Raw genomic sequence first — 26428 nt, forward strand, 5'->3', positions numbered from 1 at the left:
TGCCTTGTACGTTGTAGCACCTTGGCGAACTCGTTATTGCTTTGATAGTATTCCCCTCGTCAACACCTTCGCCCCTTATCTGGTGGTTTCTGCATTATATTGCCTTTAACTCTAACCGATATCCTAACCGTCCCGTTGGCTTCTCCGTGCCCGGCTTCTTGATCCTAGGTGTTTCCAAAACGCCCATCTGCACCAAGTTGTACTCCTTGGTCCACCAATCGTAATCTGTTCTCCAAGCACTGGGGCCGTACCAGTTCGTAAGTCCTCTGGGTAGGTGCACCATACCAAAATCATTAGCTCTATTTCCAAAACTTGTGATGGAAATAGCATGTTGTCCTTCTTCCAAATGCTCAAAGACAATCATATGAGGCTCATATGCTATGTGGCCGGCTTCCTTTCCATCGCAAGTGATCGAAAGAACTGGCGAAGCGAAGCGCGTTACCTGAACTGCTGCTGGTCCCGCTCCCTGAGTATCGAATGTACAGTTATATGTGACGTTGCCGGCGTAAAAGGGTAAACCTTGAGAAGTGTAGTCACCGAAGGTGATTTGGGAGAATTCCAATGGCGTGATTGATGCCCTTGCACCTCGAATTTCAACACCGAAGTCGCCAAGAAGGTACGCACGTTCCACGTTGGTTACTATGCTGAAGTCGTAAATGAGCTGAAGCGTGTGAGATCCTCTTTTCAAGCTGGGGAGCCGGACCGTTTGAATGTCTTCATCTACCCACCATCCAGTGACGTAGGAAGGGACCTCCTGACCGTCGAAGCTAATTTCGATAGCTTCGGCATCTTCTAATGCAAGCTGGACGATTCCAGGCACATCGTGGTGGACGTCAAAGACGAATCTAACAGACACTCTGGACCGACTTTGACGTTCCTCCTCGGCGATCATCCATGGTTGCCTGCCACCCGCGGATTTGAAAGGGAGGTTCACTCGGGCTCGAACCAAGTTATCAATGCGCAAAATTTCTTCCACCGGTTCCCATTCTTTATCATGCCCTTCATGGCAACATGGACGGGATATGCTTCTTTGCGACTTGTATTGCAGATAAAGAGATAGCGATTAGGCCCATCCGCCCTCAGCTGATACAGAAGGGTATCCGCGCGGTCTCCAGCTCGTTGATATATTGTATCCTCGCTGAGATGTATGTCGATATCCCTGGAAGATTGGAGCACATTCAGAAGATGAAAACGAGTGAATTGAATGATATTTTGGGGGCCAAGATGGTTCGAAATGTGCAATTTTGACGGAGGAAGCTGACCATCCAGATACTTCGGCATGTCACCCAGCAGCAGAACTCTGCCACCCAGCTTCCCAAACCGTGAGAGTCGGCCGAGTGTAGTCGAGCGTATGGTAAGCAGGTCTGGAACAATGACGACCTCGTAACGACACTTGGATACTTGAAGGTACTCTCCTGTTATGTCTCCCAGAGAAGTCTGCTCCGGAAACAGACTCTCGCTGATGAAGTCAAAATCTATGTGACCAAGCAGAAGCCAGTTTGTCAAATCAACAAATGCTGCGTCGCGAGCCGCCAGTTCTTCTCCGGACTGGTCGTAGGGACCATAACGAAGCCAATAGCTTTCAATCGGGTGAATCACCGCGACTCGACAAACTGGAGATCCTCGCGTGAGCGCGATGTTCACACGGGAAAAGTGATCTTCGACCATCTTGTACTGGTCGCACCATGGGGACTGGTACCCAATCGCTGCTGGGTAGTCCCTCTTCGCTTCGCCCGCCATACTCTGCCAGGCCAAATGGTGGACACGCAATGTGACGCCCAAGGCTGCCTGCCAATCGCCCTGGCCCTTGTGACCCTCAAAGGTAAAGTCCCAGTTGGTGACACCGTAGATTTCGCTGACCATGCCCCGTAGGCCATTCTGACGGACAACACTTTGAGCTTGCTTCGCTGTTGTGAATTCTCTTCCATCGCAAAGTTGGTCCATCCCTGGAATATCCATATTCCGATAGCAACGCATGGCTTCTCCAAGGCTCTGCGTTTGCAGATTCAACGTGGCTTCCTGGTAGGCAAGTCAGGAACTTGAATTAAGAGATCAAGACTGACAGACCCTCAACATATGACCCGCCATGAGAATGTTATTAGATCGGCACCACTGGGAGATTGTGTCCAAGAAACATTGAACGAATCGCTCGGAAATCAGATTGTGATAGTCATATCGTGCACGACTCGGAGTACCATCAGGAAGATCCCAAATCAACTCTGGAAAACGATCGAGAGGATCATATCCAGTCTCCCCTTCGAAGAATGCGGGGAAATCCCGTGTCCATGGCCCAAATACGTCAACTTGTCCAAGGTGCGTTTCAAACCTAGCTTGGCTTGGAACTGAGGCTCGTCTGTAAAGATAGATGGAACTGTTCTTCCAAAGTCCCCGCCGACCTCTCGCTGAAATGCTTCATGCGTTGTCTTGATGAAATACTGGATCGCCTCCTTATTCAGAACATCGACATAGGTGTCATTGTTGTAGAATTCGGAAGGCGGGTTGGGCTCGACGTAGAGGTGCCAGACATTTTTGCCAGTTTCGGTAGGCCGAAGCCGTTTGTATGACGCGAGATGACCATGCTCTGTGAGCGTAATGTCGTAGCTTGCTATATAATCGCCGCATTCACTTCGAACGGGAGAGGTGCTGGTCTTCCGACCTGTTCTACAAGCCTCCGTTAATGGCTTATTAGCAGAGGATACTCAATGTCGCGTACCCCACGGTTCCTTCCGGTGCTTCTCCATACTTCCACGGGGTGAGTAGATAGTGCAGACCGCGATGTTCAGGATGATCTTTTAAAACTATGCCTCCGGCGTAGCCACTAGGCCATCGATCCTCGTCGTACAGACAAGTAAGCATATTCTTCTCCTTCGCCTTCTCAACACTGGCTCTCAAACACTCCATGAATTTGGGTCCCAGATACTCAGAATCCAGTCCAATTCGGCTGTGGATGTGAACGCCTCCCATGCCCATTCTCTGGAAGACGTCCAGCTGGCGCAGGAGTTTCTCCTGATCGAGTTTGTTGTTCCATGACCAGAAGGGTGATCCTCGGTATTCTGCCGTGGGTTGCCGGAACAGGTGATCGTCGAATGGCTCAGCAGATTTAGGGTATGTTAGAGGATTCAAGCAGTTTGCTTGATTGCTCCCTGGGATGTCGCCCATGATGGTTTGACGACGGGAACAGTCGTCAGTTTATGATGCAAATGAGAGGTGAACCGATCAACCCTGGTACCTCACAAGAGATCGTCGGCACAGTAGTCGCCCCGAAGCCCGGCGGTAATGAAGCTCGGCCCCACCAAATGAAAATAGCTCAGGAACCAGGGAGGAATTTAATCAAGATTGCAGCGGTAGCCACGGTACGGATCAAAACTTGGTGCCGTCGGTTTGGAACGGGGCCGACGGAACAATTCCTGAGAATTTTGGCAGCTGTCGACCCTTTGGCGGGGCCCCGATGCAAATCAAAGGCGGGCGTACGTGGGGTAGAAACAAGGACAACACAAGGAGCAAACAGTGTCCGCACATTTTGTGTTTGTTGGAACCGAATCGGGCCGAGGTTATCCGAACATCCGAAGAGCCGAATTCATCGCTAAAGAGCTAACCGAAACCGAGTGACCGTCCTTCCCCGTACCGTTCAGAACCCCACAGTGCGATTCTTATTGCGGCCAATTGAAATGCCGTCACGGACAACGCGAACAGTATAATACGCTTCTTGCATCCACGCACGCTTCCAGTGCACGTTCGGTCGCTTGCCAGGAAAGTTCTCTTCACTTTTTCCTTAAACCTCTCGTCGCCGGAGCGCTCAGCAGCATTGAAGGCAGCGTTTCAATATGGGTTTCAAGATCATCGAGGATCGTCCTACACCGAAGGAAGTTGTACGTCAGTTTCAAATCGTTTCTTTTTGCATGGCCTGATCAGCATCGACAGTACAACATCCAAACGTATTGGACAGGCATACAGATTGCTTGGGGTGCCTTGACCTTTGTACGTTTGCATCCGCGCGAATGTGGCAACTTTGTGTCGACCACGATCTCCTCAAGTCATTTGTTGACTGATTATCCAGGGTTATGATGGTGCTTTCATTGGTACAACGCTCACGAGAGCCTCCTTCCAGCGCGATTTTGGTCTGATCAAAATGTCCACAACCGACAAAAATAATGTCAGCTCGAATATTACCTCCATCTTCTCCGCCGGCGCTTTCTTCGGGGCTATGTTCGGATGGCCCATCATGGAGCGGTATGGCCGTCGTGTCTGCCTCCAAGCATCCGTCTTTGTCTTTATCATCGGTGGCATTCTTTGTACGGTCGCTACCGATCAGCTCCGCATGATCTACGCTGGCCGTCTCTTCACTGGTCTTGGATGTGGTGGAATCACTGCCGCGACACCGACTTATCTCGCGGAGATAGCCCCCCCTCCCATTCGCGGCCAAATGACCGGTTTCTTCGAGATTGCCTACCAGTGTGCGTCCGTTATCGGCTTTTGGATAAATTACGGCATTGGCCAAAACATGGACTCGAACGATAGCAAGGCGTGGCGCATCCCCATGGCGGTGCAGATTATCCCCGCAGGCATGCTCGGTATCATGTCGCTCTTCTTTGTTGAAACCCCTCAGTTCTTGTTCAAGCGTGGGAGGGACGAGCAGGCGATCAAGAACTTGACTTACCTCCGCGGCTTGCCTGTGGAACATCATTGTGCGTATGGTGCGTCGTTATCGTGTACATCTGTCCCTTACCCCTATATGCAGATGTCCAGGAGGATATCGCTCTTATCCAGCTCCAGATCAACAACGAGCGCTCCATTGCCATCGGAAAGACAGATAGCATCTGGGGCTACCTCCGAGGCTCATTCCACGAACTTAGCCTCCCGGGAATGCGCAACCGCGTGTTCCTCGCGTTCATGATGTTCATGTGGCAGAACTTTTCGGGAGCCGCCGCAATAAACTACTACAGCCCGACTCTCTTCGGCGCTATCGGTATCACCAAAACCTCACTGTACACCGGTATCTATGGTCTTATCAAAGCTGCCGGCTCGATCATCTTTTATATCTGGTTCATCGATCGATGGGGGCGTCGCGAGCCGTGGATCACATCGTCTATTCTCTGCAGCATTTGCATGGTATACCTTGCCGTGTACGTGAAAGTCGGTCATCCCGCGGGTGAGACCAACCTCTCTCCATCGACAGCTGCAGGAGGCAAGGCTGGAACTGCTATGATAATGCTCTATTCGTTCTTCTGGTCTTTTGGTGCGAACGGTCTTCCGTGGATCGTCGCTGCGGAAATCTATCCCCTGAACGTACGTGGCGTCTGCGCCGCTTACTACGCTATGCTCCAATGGCTTTTTGGCTATGTCATCACCAAGGCCCTCCCCAGCATGTTCACGAGCATGGGGTGGGGTGTATTCCTCTTTTTCGGGTGTATGCTCTTTGGTTCTGCGGTGTGGTCCATCTTTTTCCTTCCCGAAACAAGTGAGTACACTATTTACCTCGGTGGCATCGATAGTGACTGAGAATCTATTCTAGAGGGTCTTTCGATGCCAGAGATGGATGTGCTGTTCGGCTTCGTCGGAAAGGATTCCGACTATAAACGTCGTATCGATGAGATCAACGCTGGCAACATTGGCAAGACGGAGGTTGCTGGTTCCGATAATCCCGTGTTAGGGCCTGAGAAGCTGAGCGAGGAAGTGTAATGATTCCATACCTATGTACGACACGTTGGAATACTCGAGATTTTTTGGGTTTGAACTGGGTTTACGATACCGGATTTCCTAGGTTTGCTGTGACGATAATACGACCCCCTATTCTATACGATCAATGCTGGTCAGACCATGGGCGGAATATCGCCTTCTTTCCCGGGAGAAGTTCTCCGCTGATCAATCGGACCAATGCGCAACCGATGTAATAGCGGGCAGTCGCGGCCCCACCCTGGTCTTCTTATACAGTAGCCACATGTGCAGCGAATCATACTATGCCAGCGGACAGCCTTTCAGGCACGTTTGACTACTAACAGCCGGCGGTATGCTGTTTAAAGCGGGCCGAGTACCTTTCGAGAACGCCAGAAAGATAATAAAGACAACCTTTTTGGGGAATTCTTTCAGCTGTCGGCGGGAGCTGCGGAACGGGGTGTTATCACCGCCAGCGATACCGCGGAACAGAAGGCAGTGATGGACTTCACGAAGCAGGAGAATAAGCTAGAATATGTCACAACGCGTGGAGCGATATTATCAACATGTCTAGATCCCGGTCTGATTCTAATAACACGACGTCATCGGTTATTCGCCGTCGGAATTACTGGTCATGATGCCAATGGATAGGGGTGTCCCTTTGAATGTGACTTGACATATGGGGGGATAATTCGGCAGTGGCTGACCCTTCCATAGAATTACAAGTATTAACATCTAATACAGCCAATTTCGGGATTTGTGCGCCGGTAGCGGCCTACTTAGATCCACACAGCAGTCGCTGAGAAGTAAATAATAATCGAACAGAGAGGAGGAGAACATATTCAGCACAGAACCGTTCCGAAAAGGAAAAGGAAGACCAAGTAAGGACAGACTGAGATCCCGCCAGCAAAGATCATACAATGCCCATGGTGGCACCCATGTTACCTAAAGGGTTCGTCATGGAGTTCATGGGGTTACCGAGTGTCCCGAGCGTGCCGAAATCGATATCAATGCCGATTTCAGTACCAAGGGACAGGGTATGGGGTAGGCCCATTCCGAGGCCTAGATTATCCAAAGAAAGAAGGTTGTCGAAACCCTGCATGGGGCTGAGGTCGTCTAGCGGGTCTGGAGGAAGCTGAGGAAGGATGGCGCCCTGCAGCCCATTAGGTGGTAGGCTCTGCATTTCCGGCGGGCTCTCCACTTCGACCAGCGTCGCAGCACCGTTAAGTGACGCGCTGCCAGTACCACCACTAACGGAGACGCTCGTCTCCCGGCTGGGGTACAGATTGAAGGGTGTCGTGCCGGTAACGACGCCAGTCATCGGGCCAATGCCGGTGTCCCACATTTCCTTATCTTCGCAGTGAAGCCGGAGCCTCTCCTCAACTTCGCTCATCTCGGCTTCCAGCAATTCTGCTAGCATTTTGCCGAAGCGTTGGCCTAGAGGCACCTTCTCACCTATTCTCGATAAGGCGAGCCTGACAATTCGCTAAGTTACAATAACCGGAAGATGCTTGGTATATCCTTACTGGAAGACCTGGATTTCTCCACGAAGCGTGATTGCCGCGTCTCGATCTTGACCATCAATCTTGGCTTTCAAGAAACGGACAAGGACACGAGCAGCGAGGTACCATGCCTGCTGGAAGGCTATTAGTAAGCTGGCCGGCCGATGACCAAGAAAGAGTACTCACACAGCACGCATGAATAAGTAAGGTGATGTCGAATGACGTGCTGCATAGGATGTATACAGTGTGTAGAATGGCCCGTGCCGCAGACAAAACTCGGTCTGCCGAAGGGTCGTTGGGATCGGTAGCAACAACGTGCGGATCATGGAGGTGGATGACGGCTCTAAATTTGGATAGATAACTCAGAACGAGCAGAATGCTTCGGAAAGTAGCGGCACTTACAAATGGGGGAGTACGGCAACCATATACAAGTTTGCATCAAATACATTCCCACTGTCTGCCTTGAACGGATCACGGAACTTCGCTGGCAGCGAATAAACGAATGCTGCGATCAGACCATCAAGTTGCTTGAATGCTGGAGCCTCCCGCGGGTTTGACACACCGACGGCTTGGGGACTGGTGCGGAACCTAAGGTTGTGTAGATGGACTCGGGACATGAGATGGACCGCCTTCACATGCATGCCGAACGCGTCAAGGATCTCCTGAGGGTGCGAAGTAAGCACGTCTACGGTCCCCAGCCGTTGCCGTGGATACTCCAGCTTGATGCCTTGTTCCCAATCTGCCTGACATATAGGAAGCTCCGTGGAGATGTCTTGCTCATCTAGCGAGTTTGCCCAGGTGGCACTTGCGCAGGCGTACTAATCGTGTCGTCAGTCAGCAAATCACCCGCGGATGGAATAATTAGGCGCACTCTTTCTAACAGATACGCGGCCCAGAACGTGTTCCTCCTCATCTCCATGTCGATCCTTCCCTCAACCGTGTCAGGGAGAGAAGGAAGAAGCGCGGTCTTCCCGGACCTGTTCAAGGTCGTAGGGATTTCGTCCGAAACGTTCAGTCCCAATGGAACCGCTTGTCGAAGAGCGACTCCGGACCAGATCCATAGCTCGACCCATCTCGCCTGGGCAAACCAGTACCATCCCAAAATGGTTATGGCTAAACGTAGAGTTGCCATGTTAGCATACATTTGGGATATGTCCGCTGGGAACGGGCCGTCGCACCTTGGAAATTCTCAACTAGATGTAGCCCTAGCGCTGTACTCTCGTCTGCAGAGCTCCTGGCCAAGCGCGCCTGTAAGTCACCAAAACTCTCCGGGCGTTTCACAGGCTTCTTTGGCGGCTGATCGCCCTGGTCTGGAGGCGGTGTATCTTGGATGATAGGGGTTGGAACCGCGGGAGAGAACATGGACGCATATGCGCATATAGCATGCAACAGAGATGCGGGAGGGAAGAGAGGGTCTGACGGAGAGTGGGTAAGGCCATGGAGGAAGGAGGGTCTATGAATAATCCGCGCAGCGAGGGGGAAATGGGCAAAGAATACATCAACGCTACAAGCATACAAGTCAGGGATCATGAAACAAGCGTTAGACCAAATCAGGACATACAGGTGATGCAGCATGTCTGGGAGAGGGAGATGCGCCGGCCAGTTGTTGAAGAACATCGGACCAAAACTTTGTGGTGAACCGTTCGCAGAGCTGTTGGCGCTCATCGATGGTGTGAGATCAGGCGTTCCAAATAATGCGGTTAATCCGGTTACAGGTTGGTTGTATGGCGTCGTCGCAGTGCTGCTGAATGGTTTCGATCCGTTTAAGCCATGGAAGATGCCTCCATTGACGTAGGGAGGATCGGGATGCAAGTGCGAGTGAGGGTGCGTCGGTCGTCCCGGGAGGTTCTTTTCGAGCTCCCCTATGCGCGCTTTTAGATGGTCGATCGTTTGCGCGTCGTGCATAGTGTTTCCTGGCACGAAGTCCCAAGGATCGTCGTAGGTACATGCTGGAGTTCCGCCCGCCGTGTCGGAGATCGTCTGTCCTCTTGCTTTCCACGATCTCACACATCCCCCACAAAATGGTCGTTGTGCATCGCTGTCAAGCGCGATGAGCGATCAGGGGTAAACGAACTGAGGATGCAGGTAGATACTCACCACTTTTGTTTACGCTTCCTGCATGTATGACATGCCTGGTTGCGAGCGAGGGTAGGCCCTGTCGCAGGAGCTGCTGCTTTTGGCATAGAGGGGGTGATAAAGATGAATATATGCGCTCAAATCGAGGGTAAGAGGGAGCGCGTGCGCGCTGATGTGACCGGGGGTGGGTGGGAGTGCCTCAGTCAGATGCTTGTCTCTTCCGTTCAAGATGGGGGGAGGTAGACAAGATGGTGGAGATGAAGTTTGCAGCCTGTTGAGGTGGTGGTGCTGGAGTAGGAGGGGAGTAGGATGGTCGAGGGGGAGAGTAGGGTTCGTTTGTTCAACCGGCGGTGGGGGGGGTGGTGTTGCTGGGATGGGGGGCCCTAAGAAGAGAACGAGCTTTGGGAATTGCAGAGCGTTTATTCAGTTCAGGAATATGGTCTTGGGGTGTGCCGACGGAAGCATATCCTCGGCTGGTGCACAAGACTGATGGCGAATTACACAGATACAGCCATCCTCTCTTCCTTCTTTCGCCACCCAGAGGCCCACCAGACTCATGCTCATGTAATCAACTTTGCTTCCATGTGGGACACACGCGTAAAGACAACAGGGCAAAAACGGGCCAGAAACAGAACACAGAACCATGCACACAGCCTGCCATTATCCCATTCATCATCCCTTTCCCCCTTTAGCACATATATGCACCTCTTTTTTACCCTGCCACCCCCCTCCCGTTTACATGAATGTATCAACCCCTCCAAATGGCAGCACAGCGCATTTGTACAATAACTAAATACCCAGAACCATATCCACCAATCTGATGCACCGCAGCCACGCGGGGCCTAACCTCTTACATCCTCGCGAATTCTGACCAGTATCGCGCTTCGTATCGCATGTCCCACCTGATCTCATCTCTCTATGAATTGCGTCCTTCGCGCCCGTGCTCCCGTCCATTTTGCCCAATTTCAACCCGCAAACCTGTGCAAATTACCGGCGGATCTCGTCCCATCCTCCTCGCCCTCAATAGCCGGCGCGCGCCCCGATAATTTTAGGTCTCCTCCCCTCTTTCCAACTTGGCCTTGCCGGACCCCAGGGAATATCTGCGGAAACGGCCCGATGCTTCCCGTCGTCATTTCCCATACTCGTGTCCGTTCTCTCGATCTTTGTCTTTGCTCTGACCCGATGGAGCATCGGTCCGCCCGGCACAATTCTCATCCCACTCGGCACATGGGCGGATTGTCACTGGAAATGTTTGTATGTCCACAACCTCCGGTTGTCCAAACCTGTGGAGCGCGAAGTCAACTTCTAACATATCTTGTCTACTAGTGTGCCCTTGGCGTCACTATCTTCAACCTGCGATCTAAATTTACACACTCTCATGTCTCAGGAATCGCCCAGTTCTTGCCGCAGACAAATCCTCTAGACATAGGAGGACATCCGCTCAATCAATGATAACACGTAAATGGCGCAACTTTCTTACGCCCTGATTCCCACTCAACTGGGGTATCCCTGGGGCGCGCCAAATTCCTGGATCTTTCCCTACGGACCGATGATAGCCGTATCGGCAGCGGCACCCAAGGCGCATCAAAGCATTCTGACCAGCGGAACCTCCCCAGTATGTGACCCCTGCGGACGCTGCCGCGTCATAGGTTTCTGCAACTTCTGTTCGAAGCGCGACGAATATTCGCACACAAGATAGGTCACGAGGATTCTGCGGCCGTAAATCTAACTCATCTGTTCAACCCCGTTAGGCACCGAGCCCACGGGTCAGGGGTAGCTTCCTATATACGGAAGGCCGGTGTACTAATTGGGAATAACAGAAACCAGGACGTCATATCTACTCGACTCATCCACCCCTATTTCTAACACCAACCGAATAGCCGACTTATTCTCAAGGCGCCATCTTACCAACGTGGGCACGAAATCTGTCCTAACACCCGTTGTCATCTGTCACTGCGAAAGCCTGTGGAAACAGCCCAGATCGCAGTGCGGAATGTCTCGGCCGGAAGGTGCGATTGAAATGGCAAGTCTGAACCCTGGTAGGGATTCCAAAATGAACAGAAGCTTCTTTATTCCAGACGACAACCTCATATGCCAGACAGCATATCGACGCAGTGCTTTTTGCAACCGTGCTCTTGGCCCTCGGTCCAATTCAACAACTCCGCGGCTCTGACAAGACCTTGTCTCTGTATGGCGCCAACAACCTGGTAACATGAGTCTGCAAAGGAGGACTTGCAGTGCAAAAACGGTGCCGTTGACCCCTTGGCCTAGATCGAGACATCGCCATATGTCTCTCGCGTGTTCCCCACATATCGTCAGGGGCACTTCCATCCTCCGTTCCGTCCCTACGGCAATTCCAGGGCGCCGACATTAAGCGCCTCCTAATGCCGGTACCGGCCCTTCCTGAACATACTTGGAGGTCGACCCCTGTTGATCAGTATTGCAAGTGCCAGACACCAGTATACATTCGGTACACGAGGGTATTCGACACTGCCAAGTTGTCCCTCCATTGTAGCCCCACACGGGACAACTCCGAGAATATGTCGTACGAGCATCGATGACAACCATGTCGCTGCCGGATGCTGTACTGTGCGCTCTTTCTTCCTGACACCAAACCCTTGGGCTGCGCAGGCAATCGGACGTGTGCACACCTCGTGCAAACACTACGTTTCTTTGTCACACCTGCGTCAGTCGCTCGCAGGCAGTTCTGTTGACACCCACCATCGGAAATGTCCCGGCTTGCCATCGGGAGAGAAGTGAAAGAGACAGAGCGACTTCTCGCTTAGGCGTCTTACAACGACACACCATGTTTACAAATCTTTGTCCCTCGAGACGCAGTTGTAAAGACTACAAGTACACGATATACTGCGGATCGGGAGACTCCGAGAACAATATGGAGAGTCGGGAAACACAGTCGGGACATCTTGGGCGCTTTTGGATGAATCCGGGAAGACGACTGACGATGGTTAACCAGGTGCATACCGACGATTGTAGCGAGTCGGGCATGATGCCCAAACATGGAAGGATGCCCGAGGACCCCTATATGCTTAGGTAAACAAACTCCGGTGCTCCGCCATACCACACGGTTGCCGGTGCTGTCAGACATCATCGCCCACAATTGTAGAGGTACAGGTTCACAAGGTCCGTCGGTTAAGTCGTCGAATCCGCTGGCGAGATGGTAACAAACGCTGATCGTGGCGTACGCAGAGCCCCACAATTGCATCTACCAGCAAGGGTATTAGCAACCAACTGAATGCGCGACCCGATTTCCTCGGAATTAACGGCCTTGAAGAGAGGTCCTCTCGCGTATACCATACATATGCCGCAATTCTTCCGCATGAATTCACTTTCAATGCATACGATTGAAATCGATTTTCCCGATACTCGCGATGCCTTATGGCAACCATTCCAATTCGGCACATCCACGGCCCGTGATGAATGTTCCTCGAATCTGCCAGTGACGCGACCTATACTTAGCTCGACGAGCTCTGGAACAGGATCTATAGTGCCCTCGCGGAACAGAAAGATTCTCAATATGAAGGGCACCTTGTATCGGAAATCGCGACTCCACTTCGTCTCCGTCGCGAGATGTTGATCTTGGCACTCCTCCCCATACAGTCAGCGGCGATTGGCACGTGTGTCGGCACCGAGAAACCAGCCCTCGCAAATCATCGTATGGGACGAATATTCGAGCAGACATACGATTTTGATTTAATGGCCACCCATTTTGCCACCCCACCGTTCTTTTTCCCCCCTCAAAAAATACGAAGCAATCCTCAATTTGGGCGCAAGCTTGGCGGTATAACTCCAAACTCCATCTTGGAAAACAAAGCTGCGATGCGGAACCTTGAAGTGGCAATGGGAATCGAACCGGATGCTCCAGATGACCATCTCTCGGCTGGAGGATAGGGACTCTCCCAGGTTCTGGGCTCTGACTGCGTCGGCTATTCTCCGAGTCACTTGCGCTGATATCAACCAGAAAAGTGAAGGATATTTTCCGGAGAAATGCCTGACCACGGTAGATCAGCGCTGCAATGAGGACGCGCGCATGTGGCTGGGCATCACCATCTCTGCAGCATTTACCCGTGACGTTGGGTCATAATCACCATCGACACGAAATATCTAGAAGATGGTGTTCAATTTAGGGCGCAATTAATTAACTCCACACCATGGCAGTATCATTCTATCTAACCGGTGCATATCGCGGCCCAAGCTTATCTGGCAGAGCGCGGCGAGCAGCGCGGAACAAGGTCCCAAGGGATGATCTCAAGTCTTCCATCCGACTTCATTTTTCCTACAAACAACCGGCCAGCTGGGTATGCATACGCTAATTTTCGCGATGCACTGCGCTTGCGGCCTCTCTCAACCCACACTATAGGGATATTGGCGAGCGATTTCACTGCAGAAATGACCTCGGAGAATCTACACCCAATGCTGTGCATTCCCGACTTGACACCCGAGAAAATATCTGGGCTAGAAGCTCTTCGAAAAGACATCATCACTCTGTCATGTAGTCGAGCCTGCAACCGAGCAACACTTGTCATTCGTTCATGTGCTGGAGCAGCCCCTCGAAACCCATGTGTCGCGTGTCTCGCTCTTATGTCCGCTCTCTTTCTTACAGAAAACGGTGAAGCTGTGTTGGAAGAAGGTTGCCAGTGTAGACCGCGTCATCCACATCGTATACTGCACTCAGTGCGACATTCGCTGCCTTGGCACGTATCTCCTCCTGCGTGCTGGGGTCACACAAAACCCGAAGACTCGCTTCATGCCATTAAACAACGAGTTCCGCCGTCCAATCGAGCATGGAAACTGCCGAGGGCTTTCTTGGACGTTTCAGGAGGGATCAATTACACTTGATTCGGGGACAATGGCAAGTTCGATCGGTTGTAACGCCGACTTCAAGCTGCGTTATCGCCGTGTGCCCAATTAGGGCACATGTCTTTCAGGAGCAGAGATATTGTATTATCCTCTCTTCCAAGCCGTCTGCAGAACAGTGGCATTTGGACAATATCCCTACATTCTTCATCAAATCGTGATAGCATGATCAAAAGCGCTTGTTCGACGGTTTTCGGGCCCTGAGCGAGCTATGGACAACAAAAAATGTGCCTGACCCTCACTTCTGCCGCCTCTATGGAAACCCTCCGCTGCCTCGCTTGTTTCCACCGACTGCCAAGGCTCGTCCTTCACCGCCTATTGGGTTCGCAGAAAAGCCACGAGCTGACAACGCTGCCCCAGCCGCAGCTAAACCTCGTGTGAAGTGGACCTGATGCCGTCACTCTCGGAAGACCAACGTATCATCCTGTACAAAACGGTTTCACAGGTGCGACCGGGTTGAAGCTGTAAGCCCCGCTGGGACCTATCTTCTCCTGATTCTGGAAGCGAGGTAGTTTGTTCTGGATGTGGCTCAAAAACATGGTACAGACAGCACAGGATCACCGCTCCTTGAAGAAATCCATGATGCAATCGATTACAAGGCTGTGGCTGAAAGGGGTCCACAGTTCGATGAAGAACGGGGCCGTAGGGTGTAGCAAAAAAAGACGGTTTCAACGGTATGTTATTTTCACAGGTCTTGTCCCACGTATTCCCTGAGGATGGTGTATAGGGCCAAGAAAAGGAGAGTTCTTACAGGTTCATTGTTCCTCTCACACGGCCATTACTCCGGCCCGTTTCTTGGCCAGACAATAACTGACCAAGTGGCCCAGCAATACCCAGCCGGCAAGATGTCTTTTGACTCCACTTTTATCTCCGATAGTCTTCTGTTGACGATCGTGCAAGAGATAATTGGTGGCTGGGCTGCTCCTTCCCGGTGGATTCCTCTGTGCGTGGGTAAAGAAGTCCGAATATTACAAGCGATCGTGCATTCATTGCAGCGCTCTTGACTGCTTCTAGTTCTGCGACGGTCCGCCACGGCTGTCGTGCGTTGGGACGCTCCAGCTTCCCGGCACTTTTGCGTCCCGTTCGGCGTGTCGTACGGGGAAACTGTCACCGGTGCCATCAGAGGAACTAATGTGCCTGGCTGCGGCATACAATTCGCTGGTACCCAGGGAGCTCGGCACGGAGTGTAAAGGATCGAGTTGCACTGGTGTTAGTTCAGATGTTCTGCAACCGCTTTGCTCCAGGGTGGCCGAACCCGCCGGGCACTGGAACGCTGGGGAAGCATCACATCACTACATTAAGCAACTGTACGACAAAACGCATGTTCCGTTTGTGAACATTGGTTCTTTTTGGCGCCCGAATCAATCGCAGGACGGGATCATGTATTCAGCCGCCTGTCGTTTATCCACACGGAACTCCCCGGAACATGGGGCTTTCATTCACGTAACTTGTAGCATAACCATCTTCCTTCCAACCCCATTGAGTATCTCGTCCCTTTGATGCAATGATTCTGCCCGAGAGCAGGGTCTCGCAGAGTATTCAAATGAGAATTCGTCGTATTGCCGTTGTGTTCCACTCCTCAGAGGCTGTTCGCGAACTCCGCACATCCCTCTAGATGTCTTTGATGAGGGAGAAACGCCGGACATCCAACCCCGAGCTGCTGCGGCACTGTTGAAGGAGACATTCTCTAGAAGTTTGGAAGCCCCAACCCTGAGGCCCTTCACTGATGGGAAATTCGGGATAAGCTCGGCGAAAACTGTATGAAAAAACAAAATCCTGAGCGCGTAAGAAACCACCTGATTGTAAATGATGGATTTTTGGAGTTCTTCACAGCGATAATCAAAGTACGGAATGCTGCCTCTTCAGTATTCTTCAGTGGATAGTCTAATTAGGTACAACAAACGAGAAATACAACAGGAACTTTGCTAATTCCCACGGTCCATCATCGAAACATGATCCTAACTCTTCCCAAGTCCGCCCGTGTCCTCCCATGCTCCTCCTTCCCCCCAAGCGGTACACCCCCAATCCTCGCCAGCCAAGCCTCCATATCCTCCCAACTCACCCCAAACATCCAGCACAGCTCGTCCCCGGAATGTGTGCCGTCCAGCAGCTGGAGGAGCTCTGTTGGCACCTGCGCGGGAGGGGCGAAGGAGACCCCCACTCCTGCTGGCGGGGTCGTGCCGGGGGTAACGACGCCTGGGCTGGGGGAGCGTGGCTGTCTTGTCGGGAGGGGCGTGAGCGAGTCCGAGCGAGGTCGGGACGGAGCATAAGGCCGAGCAAGGAGTTGTCGCGTGAGGTTACTCCTCTGCCCATGCCGTCTTCCGTGTAGTGAATAGTTCTGGCCTACGCTGTCCCTCTCCCTGTCCGTAGCAGTCGGTGTGCGGCTCCTGGTCCTCCCTGGAGTGTGCTCGCCATCTCCCTCCCCATCGGACTCTGCAGCAGAGGGTATGTAAACAGGATACCGTTCCACCCGGCGCAGGAAGCCCTTTATAACTCCAAAAGTGATAAACCGGCAAGCGTCGAGCGTGACCTCGTCCCACACCCCGCACTCGTCTGCCCATTCGGCGACCGTCTTCCCCGGCTTGAACCGGTTGTAGAACCGCAGGAGGGTGGACCAGGGCAGAGGTGTTTTCGTTGGTGGGGTGACGTATACCGGGCATTCGGAGGTGACGACGGGGTCCATGGCGAGGTACTTGAATGCCGGGGTGAGCATGTAGATATTCGAAGGGGAAAAGAGGTCGAGTAGCATCACATGTTGGTAGTACCTGTTCCGCACTTCACTCAGTTGCACTCCAACTCTCCGATCGCAAACTTACAAAAGATGCTCAACGCACCCCCTCACCCAGTCCAAGTCGACATCCGCCTCCTCCGCAATCCGTCCCACGCATCGCACACCATCGACCCACTGAACAACCCTAACCATCGTCACATCACTACTTCCATCCAGCTTGCTCCTGATATCCACAAGCGCGACGGGGACGTCCCAGTCCCGTACGCGACTGGGGTTGGGGTAGAAGGGGAAGATCTTGAGGTCTAGCGTCGTGTGCGGCGTCAGAGGGATAGAAGATTCGCTGTACGAGTTGAGGTCTTCGTATAGCTGTTCCAGGAGTGGGTAGATCCTACCCGCTGTCAAGGGGGAAGAGAGGAACAAGCTATCTTGCTGTTCTACCTCATAAGCCCTCCCCTACACAACCAGGAGGAAGACGTACCTCGCACTCAGTCAACACCCTCCCCACTTTCCGCACAACAGGCTCCAAACACCCCAGATCCGCATTCCTCTTAAACACAAAACAGCAATTAAACCGGAATTCGTTCCTGGTGTACCGAGAATGCTCGAGCAGCACAGGGAAGCCAGCGATCTTGTGTGTCGGGGTGGTGCAGATTACGAGTCGGTTGCAGAGCTGTGTTTTGGGGATGACGAACTCGGACACGTCGTTGAAGTCGAACAGGGGGACAGGGGGCTTTCCGGTAGGTGCACTTGCAGGTGCAAGGGCAGGGAATGCGCTGCTCGAGCCTGAAGCTGATGTGTGGAAGGACGTTGCGGTTGTTGGGGAAACTGTGGGCGTTGCGGACACTGCGTACCTCGAGGCGACGAGTCCTTCTGGCACTTGATAGGCAACTTTTGGACCTTTGGACGGGTCGAATACTGCATAGAAGACAGCTTGAATACGCGGTAGGAAAGATTCATCTGGTTCTGTTGGACGCATTGTTGTAATTGTTGGAAATTGATATAATTTGTGTGTGGGGAAGAGAAGGGTCCTCGAACGTCAAAGGCAGAGAGTAAATATCCTCTATCCGAATTTCGTACAACTACAGTCCCACAACGGGCAAACCGTCTGCAGACGACTAAGTAAGCTGAGGCTCCTTCATCATCTCCTTCTTAATCTTGAGCAACACCGCCGTCTTCCAGTTGTCCAGCCTCGTAACCCTATCAAACTCGGCAACCGCAGCGGTAAAGTCATCCACATCGTCGTTCTCCACAGCGTCGATCAGCTTCTGCACAAACTGCGCTTCTCGCGTAGAGCCAAAGGTGATATCTTTGCTGATGTACTGGTCGAGGTCACGCTTGGCGGAGATGGCATCCTACCCGCGCATTATGAGTCCAAGGATGAGTTAGCGCGCACAGGCGTGGACGCACGGGGATTGCCAAAGCACACAAGAGCGCACGGAGCCAGTACTCTTTGACGCTATACCTCGTGAGGGATGAAGTGAGCGAATGGTCCGCGACCTGCTGGTACCGCCCAATCGCTTGTGGGTAGTGCTCCAGCTCTGCGTGCAGGTCGGCGGCTTCCTTGAAGCAGCCGTTAGCGGTTCTATAGAATGTCAGCATAAGCACATCATACTAGAGAGAGTAGAAGTGCAAGTGCAGGTAGAGATAGAACATGGACGCACGCAGTAGCATCCTCCTGAGAGTACCAGTCACCCGCTCGCTCAAAACTCTCCACAGCGCGGGCAAGGTCGTGCGAGTCCTGAAGGTAGATTTGGGCAATCTCTTTCTCCCTGTCGGCGGCTTGACGGAACTTGCCGGCCTGAGTAAGGAGGGTGATCGTCTTGCTCAGAGCGTTGATAGCGTCTGTGAACTGGTCAGCAGCAGTAGGGAGGTGGGATGAAGGAGGACGTGGGAGAGGAACGGATGTTGGAGAGCGCACTGACCATCCGGGAATCCCTTCTTATACGCCTTTCCAGCATTCCACCACGCCGCCGCCGCCTCGTCCTTCTCCCCTTGCAACTCCCTGCACTCCGCCTCCCTAGCATGCGCGTCCCCCGCTTCCTTAAAGAGCTTGTCGAGCTTGAACGCGTTCGCCGCTTGCTGGAATAAGTCGCCCGCTTCTTCGTACTTTGATGCGGAGGAGGAGAACCAGCCTGGCGAGGACCGGAATTTCTTGTCGGCTTTGGCGAAAATGCCTTGGGCGGGTGAAGGTGCCATTGGTGTGTTGACGATGAGGACGAGGTGGTGGTGGTGGTGGTAGTGAACAGGGACGTGTGAAGGTTAACGTCCCTCTCTCACTGCCTCTCATCAACTCCTATCACTGCTTTCCTTGGCTATTTCTTAATAATAATCACAATAATATTAACATTAATAAAATGCAAATAAATAAAATAAATAACAATGACTGCAATAACGTATTCTATTATTCTATCGAAGCCCAATTGTAATGAATAAAATGTGTACACAATTCCTACCTCCACACCGTCCCTCTCCTCCTCCTCCTCCAATGTCCCGCCTACGAGTCTCCGTCGTCCAATCCTGTCCTCCTCAACTATCTCTCTCCTCTCGTTCACCATCCGAATCCCTCTCTCTAACACTCTCAAAGCTCGACGCCCTCACAGCCCAAGTCGCTGCCCAAAACTCCGGGTTTGCCGTCTTCCCAGAAGCGTTGTATGTCTCCCAATTTCCTTGTTACCGTCCTGCACTGACGGGGACAGCATTGGTGGATACCCCAAGTTTGCTACGTTTGGAGCGACGATAGGTGATAGGCAGCCTGAGGGGAGGGATGACTACCTCGCCTACTGGTCCGGTGCCATCCCTCTCCCAGCAACATCCTCCTTGCCCGTCCCTCCTGGTTCGCCCGTATTAGCAGAGTACACAGCGCTGCAGCAAATCCTTTCCACTTCGTCAAAACACGGCGTCTTCCTCGTCTTGGGGGTCATAGAGCGCTCGGGGGGAACGCTGTACTGTACCCTGCTCGCTGTGCACCCCGAGCATGGCCTGGTGGGCAAGAGGCGCAAGCTGATGCCCACTGCGGCGGAGCGTGTCGTCTGGGGCCAAGGGGAGCCGGAGGACTTGGACGTTCTCGTCACTCGTGTCAAAGGGCTAGGCAGTGAGGAAGAAGCAGAAGATGTCCAAGTGCGAGTGAGCAAGTCCGTTTGTTGGGAGAACTACATGCCCTTGCGTACGTCCCCGCTCTCCTCGAGGCATCCGCTCACCGCTGGCAGTACGCACCCACTTCTACTCGCAGAACGTCCAGCTATATTGTGCGCCTACTGTTGACTCCCGTCCTGCCTGGGAGCATAGCATGATCCACATAGCGCTCGAAGGCCGTTGTTTCGTCCTCTCTGCATGCCAGTTCTCCCAGCAGTCGAACTACGGCCCTGCGCACCCCGTTGGTCCAGGACAGGAAAGGGATAGCGAGGGAGTGGTCATCGCCGGTGGGAGCTGTATTATCAGCCCTATGGGAGAGGTGCTTGCTGGCCCACTTCGAGGACGTGAAGGTGTGTTGACGGCAGAGATTGACCTCGAGGACTGTGTGAGGGGGAAGATGGACCTCGACGTTACTGGGCATTATGCACGTCCAGACGTCTTCCAGTTAACAGTGCGCACCAAATGAAAAGTGAATTAATTACATTCAATTTGCAATAGACGTCCAGCTAGATCTTCCTCAACTTCTTCGCTCTCACACCGCCAAACTTGATCTTTGTGGTGTCGACGATGGCGCGAACACACGTCCTCATCCTCAACCCCTCCGACCCCAAGATACTCTGCATGACGGCGTCCCTACCCTGCCCAAAACCGTCGAGGTGAATCTCCAAACGGACGTCCTGCTTGTCCAGCAGCGTCTCTATAGCCTTGATCATCCGTAGTCCGCACTGATAGCCAGCCTCATACGACTCTCTGTTCACTTTCTTGAACCCGACCGTCCCGCCAGAATGCTTCAGTAACACCCTGCTCGGTGGTACGCGGACATGAACGAGCCTCTCAATCTCAGCGAGCGCACGGGCCTCCTCCTCTTGCAGCTTCTTTGCCTCCTGCGCCGCCTCATCCTGGTCTTTCTCCTTCTCCGCCTCCTCCGGTCGTTCTCCAACATTACTCAGGCCGACCTCTTGCTCCCACACACTGCCAGGCAGCGCCCCCGCAGTAGGGGAATTCAATGCACTCCCACTATCCTCCCACCCTCCTTGAAGCCCATGCCCATCCACACTGACTCCCCGAGCCCCAGATCCATACCCACTCCAACCCCCGCCTTCCTCGTTCAAGCTCACACCCGCAGCGACCCTCGCCCGCTCTTCCCGTACCCGCTTCGCAATCACGATCTGCGGCACGCTCTTCTCGCTCAGCGTGACGATGGTGTTGTTGCGCGTGGCATGGACCGAGAGGACGAGGTAGGTCACGGGTAGGTAGGGGCGGTCGTATGGGCGAAATGTAGTGGACGTCGGCGCGGGGGGGAGCGTGGTAGGCCGTGGCTCGTACGCTGTGGTAGGGGTAGGGTGGAACGCTCGTCGACATACAGGTAAAAGTCGTTGTGGGGGAGGTAATCGCCCATAAGCGCGTAATAAAGGCATCATCGTCCTTCTCCTCGAGCTCGCTGTCGTTCTGCTCCTGCTCGCCGTCGTTATACCTCTGCTCACCGTCCATGTCGCCAATAATTCTCATTGCGTGGCTGTGCACGGAAGCTGTTGACCCCTTGCCTATTTCCCGCTCTTCTCCGAGTTGACCATCACTGTCACTCTTCCTCGACCGTTTGCAGACAATCATGCCTGGTGTAAGTCTACAATCAAAGAATAATAATAATAACTAACAACATCTTTCATTTACTTTGCTGCAGCTCGCCGACACCCTATACAACACCATCTTCAGGCGCAACTCCGTCTTCGTCGCCAGCATCTTCATAGGCGCATTCGGCTTCGGCCTCGCATTCGACACCGCCTCAAACAGGTTCTGGGACTATCATAACCGCGGTGTGCGTCCTCATTCTCATTCATGTGTTGATGGACGAAGCTTACTGGGCTGTAGAAACAATGGAAGGATATTCGGGACAAGTATGCCACTCCTGCTGAGGGAGAGTGAGCCTTCCGTGTCACCCTGCGATGGTAGGAAGAGGGCGGCTGAGGCTTGTCAAAGAAGGGAAGAGGGCATAGAAAACGCGTACTATACCGTGCACGGAGCACCGTCGCTCCAAAACCGAAATGGCATAATCCTTTGCCCATCCTTTGCTCAACAATGTCTGCAGCACCCGATGAATGTCTAGTTGAGCGGGCCGAAGAGGGCAACACTGGTATATGCACAAATCTTTGGAAATAAAGTGTAAGTTAACACCAAGCTCGCTAATCAGTCCTCTTCTTCGGACCCATCTCCATCTCCTCTACCCTGACAGCGCTATTCAACCTCCTCCTCCTCTCCTGTTTCTTCTCGTTCATCACCCGTCCCTTGGCCGGTCTTGCAAGTCCAAGGAGGGGGAATGCCACTCCCAAATCTCCTCGACCGTGTTGGGGCTCTCGGAAGCCTGGCCCGGAGTAGGTGAGCATGTCGATTGGCGGGTTGAGCTGCGGCCAGGAGACGTAGGACACCCCGTGAGCTTGGATGAAGTAGAGACTTAGGAGCGCAAGGAGCGTGAATATGATGTTGAACGGGAGGATGGGAAGGGTCGCTGTGGCACATTCCGCGAGTGAGCAAGAGGTTGAGCAGAAGAACGGAGTACATACAGGTAGACCGCGGAAGGAGCGCTCCCGCTGCGAGCATGACCAGCGCAAAGAGGAGAACGTACGGCATGCTCCTTACGAGCACGCTCCTCTGTTCCCACCCAGCGACGGTAGCGCCTCTCCGGGCACGCCACGCGCCCGTGAACAAATCGTACGCATCTTGTCGCGCACCGTCCAAGAACTGGTTCTTGAAGTATCGCGATGCACCGTTCATGAAGTCGTTGATCGCTCCCTCCCGCGTACGCTTGCCTGTGCGGGTAAAATCTGACTTGAGCGCACCCGTGCCGGCGTAAGCGAAGGCAACGGCATCTCCATGGTCTGCCCAGACTGTATACATAACAAGAAGCACCGTTAGTTCGTCTCCCATCTCATCAACACGCACACGTACCCTCCCGGAAGATGTTCATAAAGTCCATATGATCTTCCAACCGCTCGTCTTTGCCCAAAATACCCGTTACGCGCAATTGCTGCAACAAGCTCCATTTTGCCAAAGCGGACTGGACGACATTTGTCCTGTCGAGGCAGTCCATGCAGTTGGAGCGTACGACAGCGGTTTGCATGTGAATGGGCTGAGGCTGGCCAAGCTCCTGCCGGAAGTACCTGTGAGTGCATGTCAGCCAGCCTAGCAGGCAACAACGAAGTGGACGCGTACCCCTCGCTCTTCAGCGCCGGCTCGAGCCTGTCGATGAGCAGCTGTATCCTATCCCAACGCATATGCCTGCACTCGTGGTGGAAGTCGAAGTACTCATACTTAACCGTCGGCATATCCGCCTCCAGGACATATTTCTCATACGCGTCTTTGACGTGCTTCTCGCGTCCCGTCTGGTTCACCAAGTTCACAAGATACACCGTTCCGTAGAGCTTGTTCAGCTCTTCCAGGTGCATCCGTAACGCACCCGTGGTTTCGGGGACTTCCATAATCTGCACGTCGGGCTTGTAGCGGAGGTTGTTCACCTCGGCCCAGAAGATCGGTGTGCTTCCGCGCATTTGGACGAAGCTGAGTCGTGTACGACCCTCAATCCTCCCTCCGCCTAGTGAGTGCCCTTCGGGGTCGAGCAGAACCAACTGCTCGGTCTCGACAAAGTTTGCGACGTGCCCTGTTGCATCGATGCCTCGGGCGAAGTAGCGCGTGCCGGTGCGGTAACGTGAGCGCCGAGAGATGAGGCAGAAGAGGAAGGGACGACGGTTGATAACGCAGTGGCGAATATCAAAGGACCCATAGACGACGGGAAGAATGAAGCGGGAGAGCTATCGAGCTACGTCAGTATCTCAGCTCTACAACAGCAAGGGATAAGGACGTACATCCTGCCCCTGTTCCGTCACCTCAATGAACCTCTCGCTCAAATACCGATTCCACCAAAACCTCTCGTCACACTTCCTCCACAACCCCTCTCCCTCAACTTTCACGTCCCCCCACTGCGACTGTAACCTCCTGGTCAAGTCCCAGCCATAGGAGAACCAGAATTTTCCCGAGTCGAGGTGGTTCTTCACGAGTGTCAGAAGGCGTTTCTCTACGGGGTGGTCGAGGAGCTGCGCGCTGTTGGCAGTGCTGGGTATGGGAAGCACTTTGAAGTCCGTTGCGAGGTAAATCTCGGAGCCGATCAGTCGTCCATGCCTTGCCCGGTTAGTGATTACGATGAGGAAGTCGGCTTGATGGAATTTATACACGTTGCGTCTAGAGAAGCAGGGAAATAAGACGTACCGGTGGTGAGGGATAGAATTCCCAAAATACCATATACCCTGATAACCCTCTCATGCGCTACTGGGGTATGCCTGCGGGCCGCTATCACCCAACTTGGTCAGCTGCGAACATGCATGCCGCCGCGTAGCTCACGATTGAGGACTATGCTCTCCGTCCGACGATCAATGACAAGCGTCTCATTCGGTTCTGATGCGCCTGCGACGATGGGCTCGAACGTGTATGCATCGGGGTCGACGTACCTTTGTCTTGTCAGCAGGATGCCTTGGCAGTATTGGGATGGTATGCTTACAGATTATAAGAAGTATGAAGGTAACTTGCGGACATTGTACGTCCTTTTACTTTTACTTTTATTTTTGTATGCTTTGTCGACGCCGTTCTTGTAAAAGAGAGGAGGGAGAGAGAGGACAACGACGACGGTGAAAAGAGAGTGTATTGTATATAGACACTTTCGGTGAAGGACAAACGTGTAAAGAAGAGATGTCATTATGATTAGGTAATCATAAGCACTGCCACAAGGGACGGGATAAACAGCGCACGATACTTTTGACCATAGCTTTATATCTTTGAAAAATGCCTCGTCGACCAAGACCAGAAAATCGCAGACCTCCTAAATCCGTTCTAGAAAATGCGGCGGCGTTGAAAAGGAATGCGAAGGGTCAAGCGGCAAAGGCACCATCTGCGCCTGTTGTCCAGCAAAGTTTGAAGCGGAAGCGAGACGACGAGGAAAAGGAAGAGGAAGAGAGTGATGGAGGCTTCTTTGAGGATGCAAGCGATGAAAAACCACGCGGAATGTTACGGGGGAATGCTGTGGATGAGGGAGATGATGACGACGACGAAAGTGACGACGACGACGAGGACATCGGTTTCGACGGAATTGATGAAGATGACCTCAGTGAGGACGACGAAGAAGATGCGGGTTTGGCGATGTATGAAGACGACGACATGCGCGATGTAGGCTCAGCTGATTCCGCAGACGAAGGAGACGACGCTGGACAGCTAGTACGTATCTCTTATTCTCACTTGTTAATTTCGTATCTTACTCGTCTTCAGAAAAAGCTACGGTCAAACCTGTCCTCTCTCCCCCTTGGACTCCTCGCCAAAGCCCAGAACTCCCTGCACCAAGCCGAATCAGGTTCAGACGCTGAAGATCACTCGGACGATGATTCAGACTCAGCGCCATCTGAGCACGGCCCTGGCGGCAAGCCTGTTGTCAAGACAGGTGAAAAGAAAGTGCGAAAGGAGATCCAGCACCGCTCGACCAAGCATGCGTGCGTCCATTTTTCTTCCCTTCCTCTTCGCATATCACTAACGCATTCCCTCCTAGGCCAACCGAGGCAACCTCTAAACGCCCCGTCCCCCGCCTTCGCAGCAGCCTCCCATCCCTCGCACCCCAGCCCCGCGACCCTCGGTTTACCACTCTCTCAGGTACGCTCTCCCTCCCCCACGTACGGCAGAACTACGCCTTCCTCTCCGACGTCCAATCACAAGAAGTTGGCCAGCTGCGCGAGGCGGTCAAGCTCGCTAAGCGCAGACTGCCTAGTACGCCTGAGGAGAAGAGGGACGAGGCTGAGGCTGAGCTTGCCAGGCTCGCGGGGGCGTTGAAGCGCGCTGAGTCGGTGCGGGAAAGCAACACTCGCCAGGCGCATGAGGCTTCTGTCCTACGAAAACTGAAGAAGGAGGAGATGACCAAGCGCGCACAGGGGAAGGGGGAATGGCACATGAAACGGTCTGAGAAGAAAAAGGTGTTGCTTGAAGCGAAGTTTGAGCGGTTGAAGGAGGAAGGTGGGCAGAGGGCTGTGGGGAAGGCCTTGAGGAAGAGGGAGAAGAGGGAGGGAGAGAAGGAGAAGAAGAGTAGGCCGTTCGTGAGGGGTGAAGCGGGGGAAGGCAGGTCGGAGGGACGCGGTAGAGGCAGGGGAGGAGGGATGAGAGGCAGAGGACGGCTGCCCAGAGGAAGAGGTGCGTTTGGATATTCTGGGAGAGGCGGGTTTGGTGGTCCTGGTAGAGGTGGATTTGGGAGTTCAGGGAGAGGCGGATTTGGAGGAGCTGGGAGGGGAAGGGGAGGCGGAGGTATGAGAGGTCGAGGACCGCCCAGAGGAAGAGGAGGGTTTGGAGGATCCGGGAGGGGCCGACCATCGCACGTCGAGGATGGAAGACCGCCGAAGCGGCAGAGGGTGGAATAGGGAGTCATACCAGTTCATCAGAC

At 53.2% G+C, this 26428-nt stretch overlaps 14 protein-coding genes across 14 annotated transcripts; 6 read left to right on the plus strand and 8 right to left on the minus strand.

Moving 5' to 3' along the window:
• Nucleotides 1-94: 94 nt before the first annotated feature.
• DACRYDRAFT_111285 (uncharacterized protein) lies at nucleotides 95-892 on the minus strand (the record flags this gene model as incomplete). The annotated part of the gene is made up of 1 exon (XM_040769202.1): nucleotides 95-892. One exon carries the CDS (start codon nucleotides 890-892, stop codon nucleotides 95-97), a length of 798 nt encoding a protein of 265 aa, XP_040624665.1.
• Nucleotides 893-930: 38 nt separating this feature from the next.
• DACRYDRAFT_111286 (uncharacterized protein) lies at nucleotides 931-2088 on the minus strand (the record flags this gene model as incomplete). Its single annotated transcript, XM_040769203.1, has 2 exons — nucleotides 931-2019; nucleotides 2068-2088. The coding sequence occupies 2 exons, from the start codon at nucleotides 2086-2088 to the stop codon at nucleotides 931-933; spliced, it is 1110 nt and encodes a 369-aa protein (XP_040624666.1).
• A 125-nt stretch (nucleotides 2089-2213) lies between these two features.
• DACRYDRAFT_111287 (uncharacterized protein) lies at nucleotides 2214-3159 on the minus strand (the record flags this gene model as incomplete). The annotated part of the gene is made up of 2 exons (XM_040769204.1): nucleotides 2214-2661; nucleotides 2714-3159. The coding sequence occupies 2 exons, from the start codon at nucleotides 3157-3159 to the stop codon at nucleotides 2214-2216; spliced, it is 894 nt and encodes a 297-aa protein (XP_040624667.1).
• A 665-nt stretch (nucleotides 3160-3824) lies between these two features.
• DACRYDRAFT_84102 (general substrate transporter) lies at nucleotides 3825-5679 on the plus strand (the record flags this gene model as incomplete). The annotated part of the gene is made up of 5 exons (XM_040776658.1): nucleotides 3825-3869; nucleotides 3922-3978; nucleotides 4058-4685; nucleotides 4739-5458; nucleotides 5513-5679. 5 exons carry the CDS (start codon nucleotides 3825-3827, stop codon nucleotides 5677-5679), a joined length of 1617 nt encoding a protein of 538 aa, XP_040624668.1.
• A 684-nt stretch (nucleotides 5680-6363) lies between these two features.
• DACRYDRAFT_84104 (uncharacterized protein) lies at nucleotides 6364-9349 on the minus strand. The gene is made up of 8 exons (XM_040776659.1): nucleotides 9252-9349; nucleotides 8716-9192; nucleotides 8333-8658; nucleotides 8026-8267; nucleotides 7557-7972; nucleotides 7341-7497; nucleotides 7179-7288; nucleotides 6364-7127 (listed from the first exon to the last, which is right to left on the minus strand). Exons 1-8 carry the CDS (start codon nucleotides 9335-9337, stop codon nucleotides 6566-6568), a joined length of 2376 nt encoding a protein of 791 aa, XP_040624669.1. The 5' UTR covers nucleotides 9338-9349; the 3' UTR covers nucleotides 6364-6565.
• A 2173-nt stretch (nucleotides 9350-11522) lies between these two features.
• DACRYDRAFT_24757 (uncharacterized protein) lies at nucleotides 11523-12341 on the plus strand (the record flags this gene model as incomplete). Its single annotated transcript, XM_040773838.1, has 1 exon — nucleotides 11523-12341. A coding segment is annotated over exon 1 (245 nt), but the record flags the coding sequence as incomplete, so codon positions are not given.
• A 95-nt stretch (nucleotides 12342-12436) lies between these two features.
• Nucleotides 12437-12934, plus strand: DACRYDRAFT_24758 (uncharacterized protein). The gene has a single exon (XM_040773839.1). The coding sequence runs from the start codon at nucleotides 12484-12486 to the stop codon at nucleotides 12823-12825; it is 342 nt and encodes a 113-aa protein (XP_040624671.1). The 5' UTR covers nucleotides 12437-12483; the 3' UTR covers nucleotides 12826-12934.
• Nucleotides 12935-16047: 3113 nt separating this feature from the next.
• DACRYDRAFT_58586 (nitrogen permease regulator 2) lies at nucleotides 16048-17812 on the minus strand (the record flags this gene model as incomplete). Its single annotated transcript, XM_040775505.1, has 5 exons — nucleotides 16048-16320; nucleotides 16561-16870; nucleotides 16922-17265; nucleotides 17315-17566; nucleotides 17681-17812. 5 exons carry the CDS (start codon nucleotides 17810-17812, stop codon nucleotides 16048-16050), a joined length of 1311 nt encoding a protein of 436 aa, XP_040624672.1.
• Nucleotides 17813-17879: 67 nt separating this feature from the next.
• Nucleotides 17880-19056, minus strand: DACRYDRAFT_24759 (vesicular-fusion protein SEC17). The gene is made up of 4 exons (XM_040773840.1): nucleotides 18759-19056; nucleotides 18498-18678; nucleotides 18244-18418; nucleotides 17880-18188 (listed from the first exon to the last, which is right to left on the minus strand). The coding sequence occupies exons 1-4, from the start codon at nucleotides 19030-19032 to the stop codon at nucleotides 17952-17954; spliced, it is 867 nt and encodes a 288-aa protein (XP_040624673.1). The 5' UTR covers nucleotides 19033-19056; the 3' UTR covers nucleotides 17880-17951.
• A 265-nt stretch (nucleotides 19057-19321) lies between these two features.
• DACRYDRAFT_91263 (carbon-nitrogen hydrolase) lies at nucleotides 19322-20434 on the plus strand (the record flags this gene model as incomplete). The annotated part of the gene is made up of 3 exons (XM_040777001.1): nucleotides 19322-19485; nucleotides 19533-19999; nucleotides 20043-20434. The coding sequence occupies 3 exons, from the start codon at nucleotides 19322-19324 to the stop codon at nucleotides 20432-20434; spliced, it is 1023 nt and encodes a 340-aa protein (XP_040624674.1).
• A 40-nt stretch (nucleotides 20435-20474) lies between these two features.
• DACRYDRAFT_58594 (uncharacterized protein) lies at nucleotides 20475-20753 on the minus strand (the record flags this gene model as incomplete). Its single annotated transcript, XM_040775506.1, has 1 exon — nucleotides 20475-20753. A coding segment is annotated over one exon (279 nt), but the record flags the coding sequence as incomplete, so codon positions are not given.
• An 814-nt stretch (nucleotides 20754-21567) lies between these two features.
• Nucleotides 21568-22037, plus strand: DACRYDRAFT_71436 (ubiquinol-cytochrome c reductase complex 7.3 kda protein). The gene is made up of 3 exons (XM_040775942.1): nucleotides 21568-21586; nucleotides 21650-21784; nucleotides 21838-22037. The coding sequence occupies exons 1-3, from the start codon at nucleotides 21578-21580 to the stop codon at nucleotides 21889-21891; spliced, it is 198 nt and encodes a 65-aa protein (XP_040624676.1). The 5' UTR covers nucleotides 21568-21577; the 3' UTR covers nucleotides 21892-22037.
• Nucleotides 22038-22108: 71 nt separating this feature from the next.
• On the minus strand, nucleotides 22109-24593 carry DACRYDRAFT_71440 (uncharacterized protein). The gene is made up of 8 exons (XM_040775943.1): nucleotides 24515-24593; nucleotides 24358-24464; nucleotides 24226-24306; nucleotides 23826-24172; nucleotides 23176-23771; nucleotides 22912-23123; nucleotides 22527-22850; nucleotides 22109-22471 (listed from the first exon to the last, which is right to left on the minus strand). Exons 1-8 carry the CDS (start codon nucleotides 24547-24549, stop codon nucleotides 22149-22151), a joined length of 2025 nt encoding a protein of 674 aa, XP_040624677.1. The 5' UTR covers nucleotides 24550-24593; the 3' UTR covers nucleotides 22109-22148.
• A 202-nt stretch (nucleotides 24594-24795) lies between these two features.
• DACRYDRAFT_111296 (DUF947-domain-containing protein) lies at nucleotides 24796-26298 on the plus strand (the record flags this gene model as incomplete). The annotated part of the gene is made up of 4 exons (XM_040769205.1): nucleotides 24796-25224; nucleotides 25276-25493; nucleotides 25550-26127; nucleotides 26174-26298. The coding sequence occupies 4 exons, from the start codon at nucleotides 24796-24798 to the stop codon at nucleotides 26296-26298; spliced, it is 1350 nt and encodes a 449-aa protein (XP_040624678.1).
• Between the last annotated feature and the right edge of the window lie 130 nt (nucleotides 26299-26428).

This window comes from Dacryopinax primogenitus (assembly GCF_000292625.1).
Source record: "Dacryopinax primogenitus strain DJM-731 SS1 chromosome Unknown DACRYscaffold_21, whole genome shotgun sequence".
NCBI classification, from domain to species: Eukaryota; Fungi; Basidiomycota; class Dacrymycetes; order Dacrymycetales; family Dacrymycetaceae; genus Dacryopinax; species Dacryopinax primogenitus.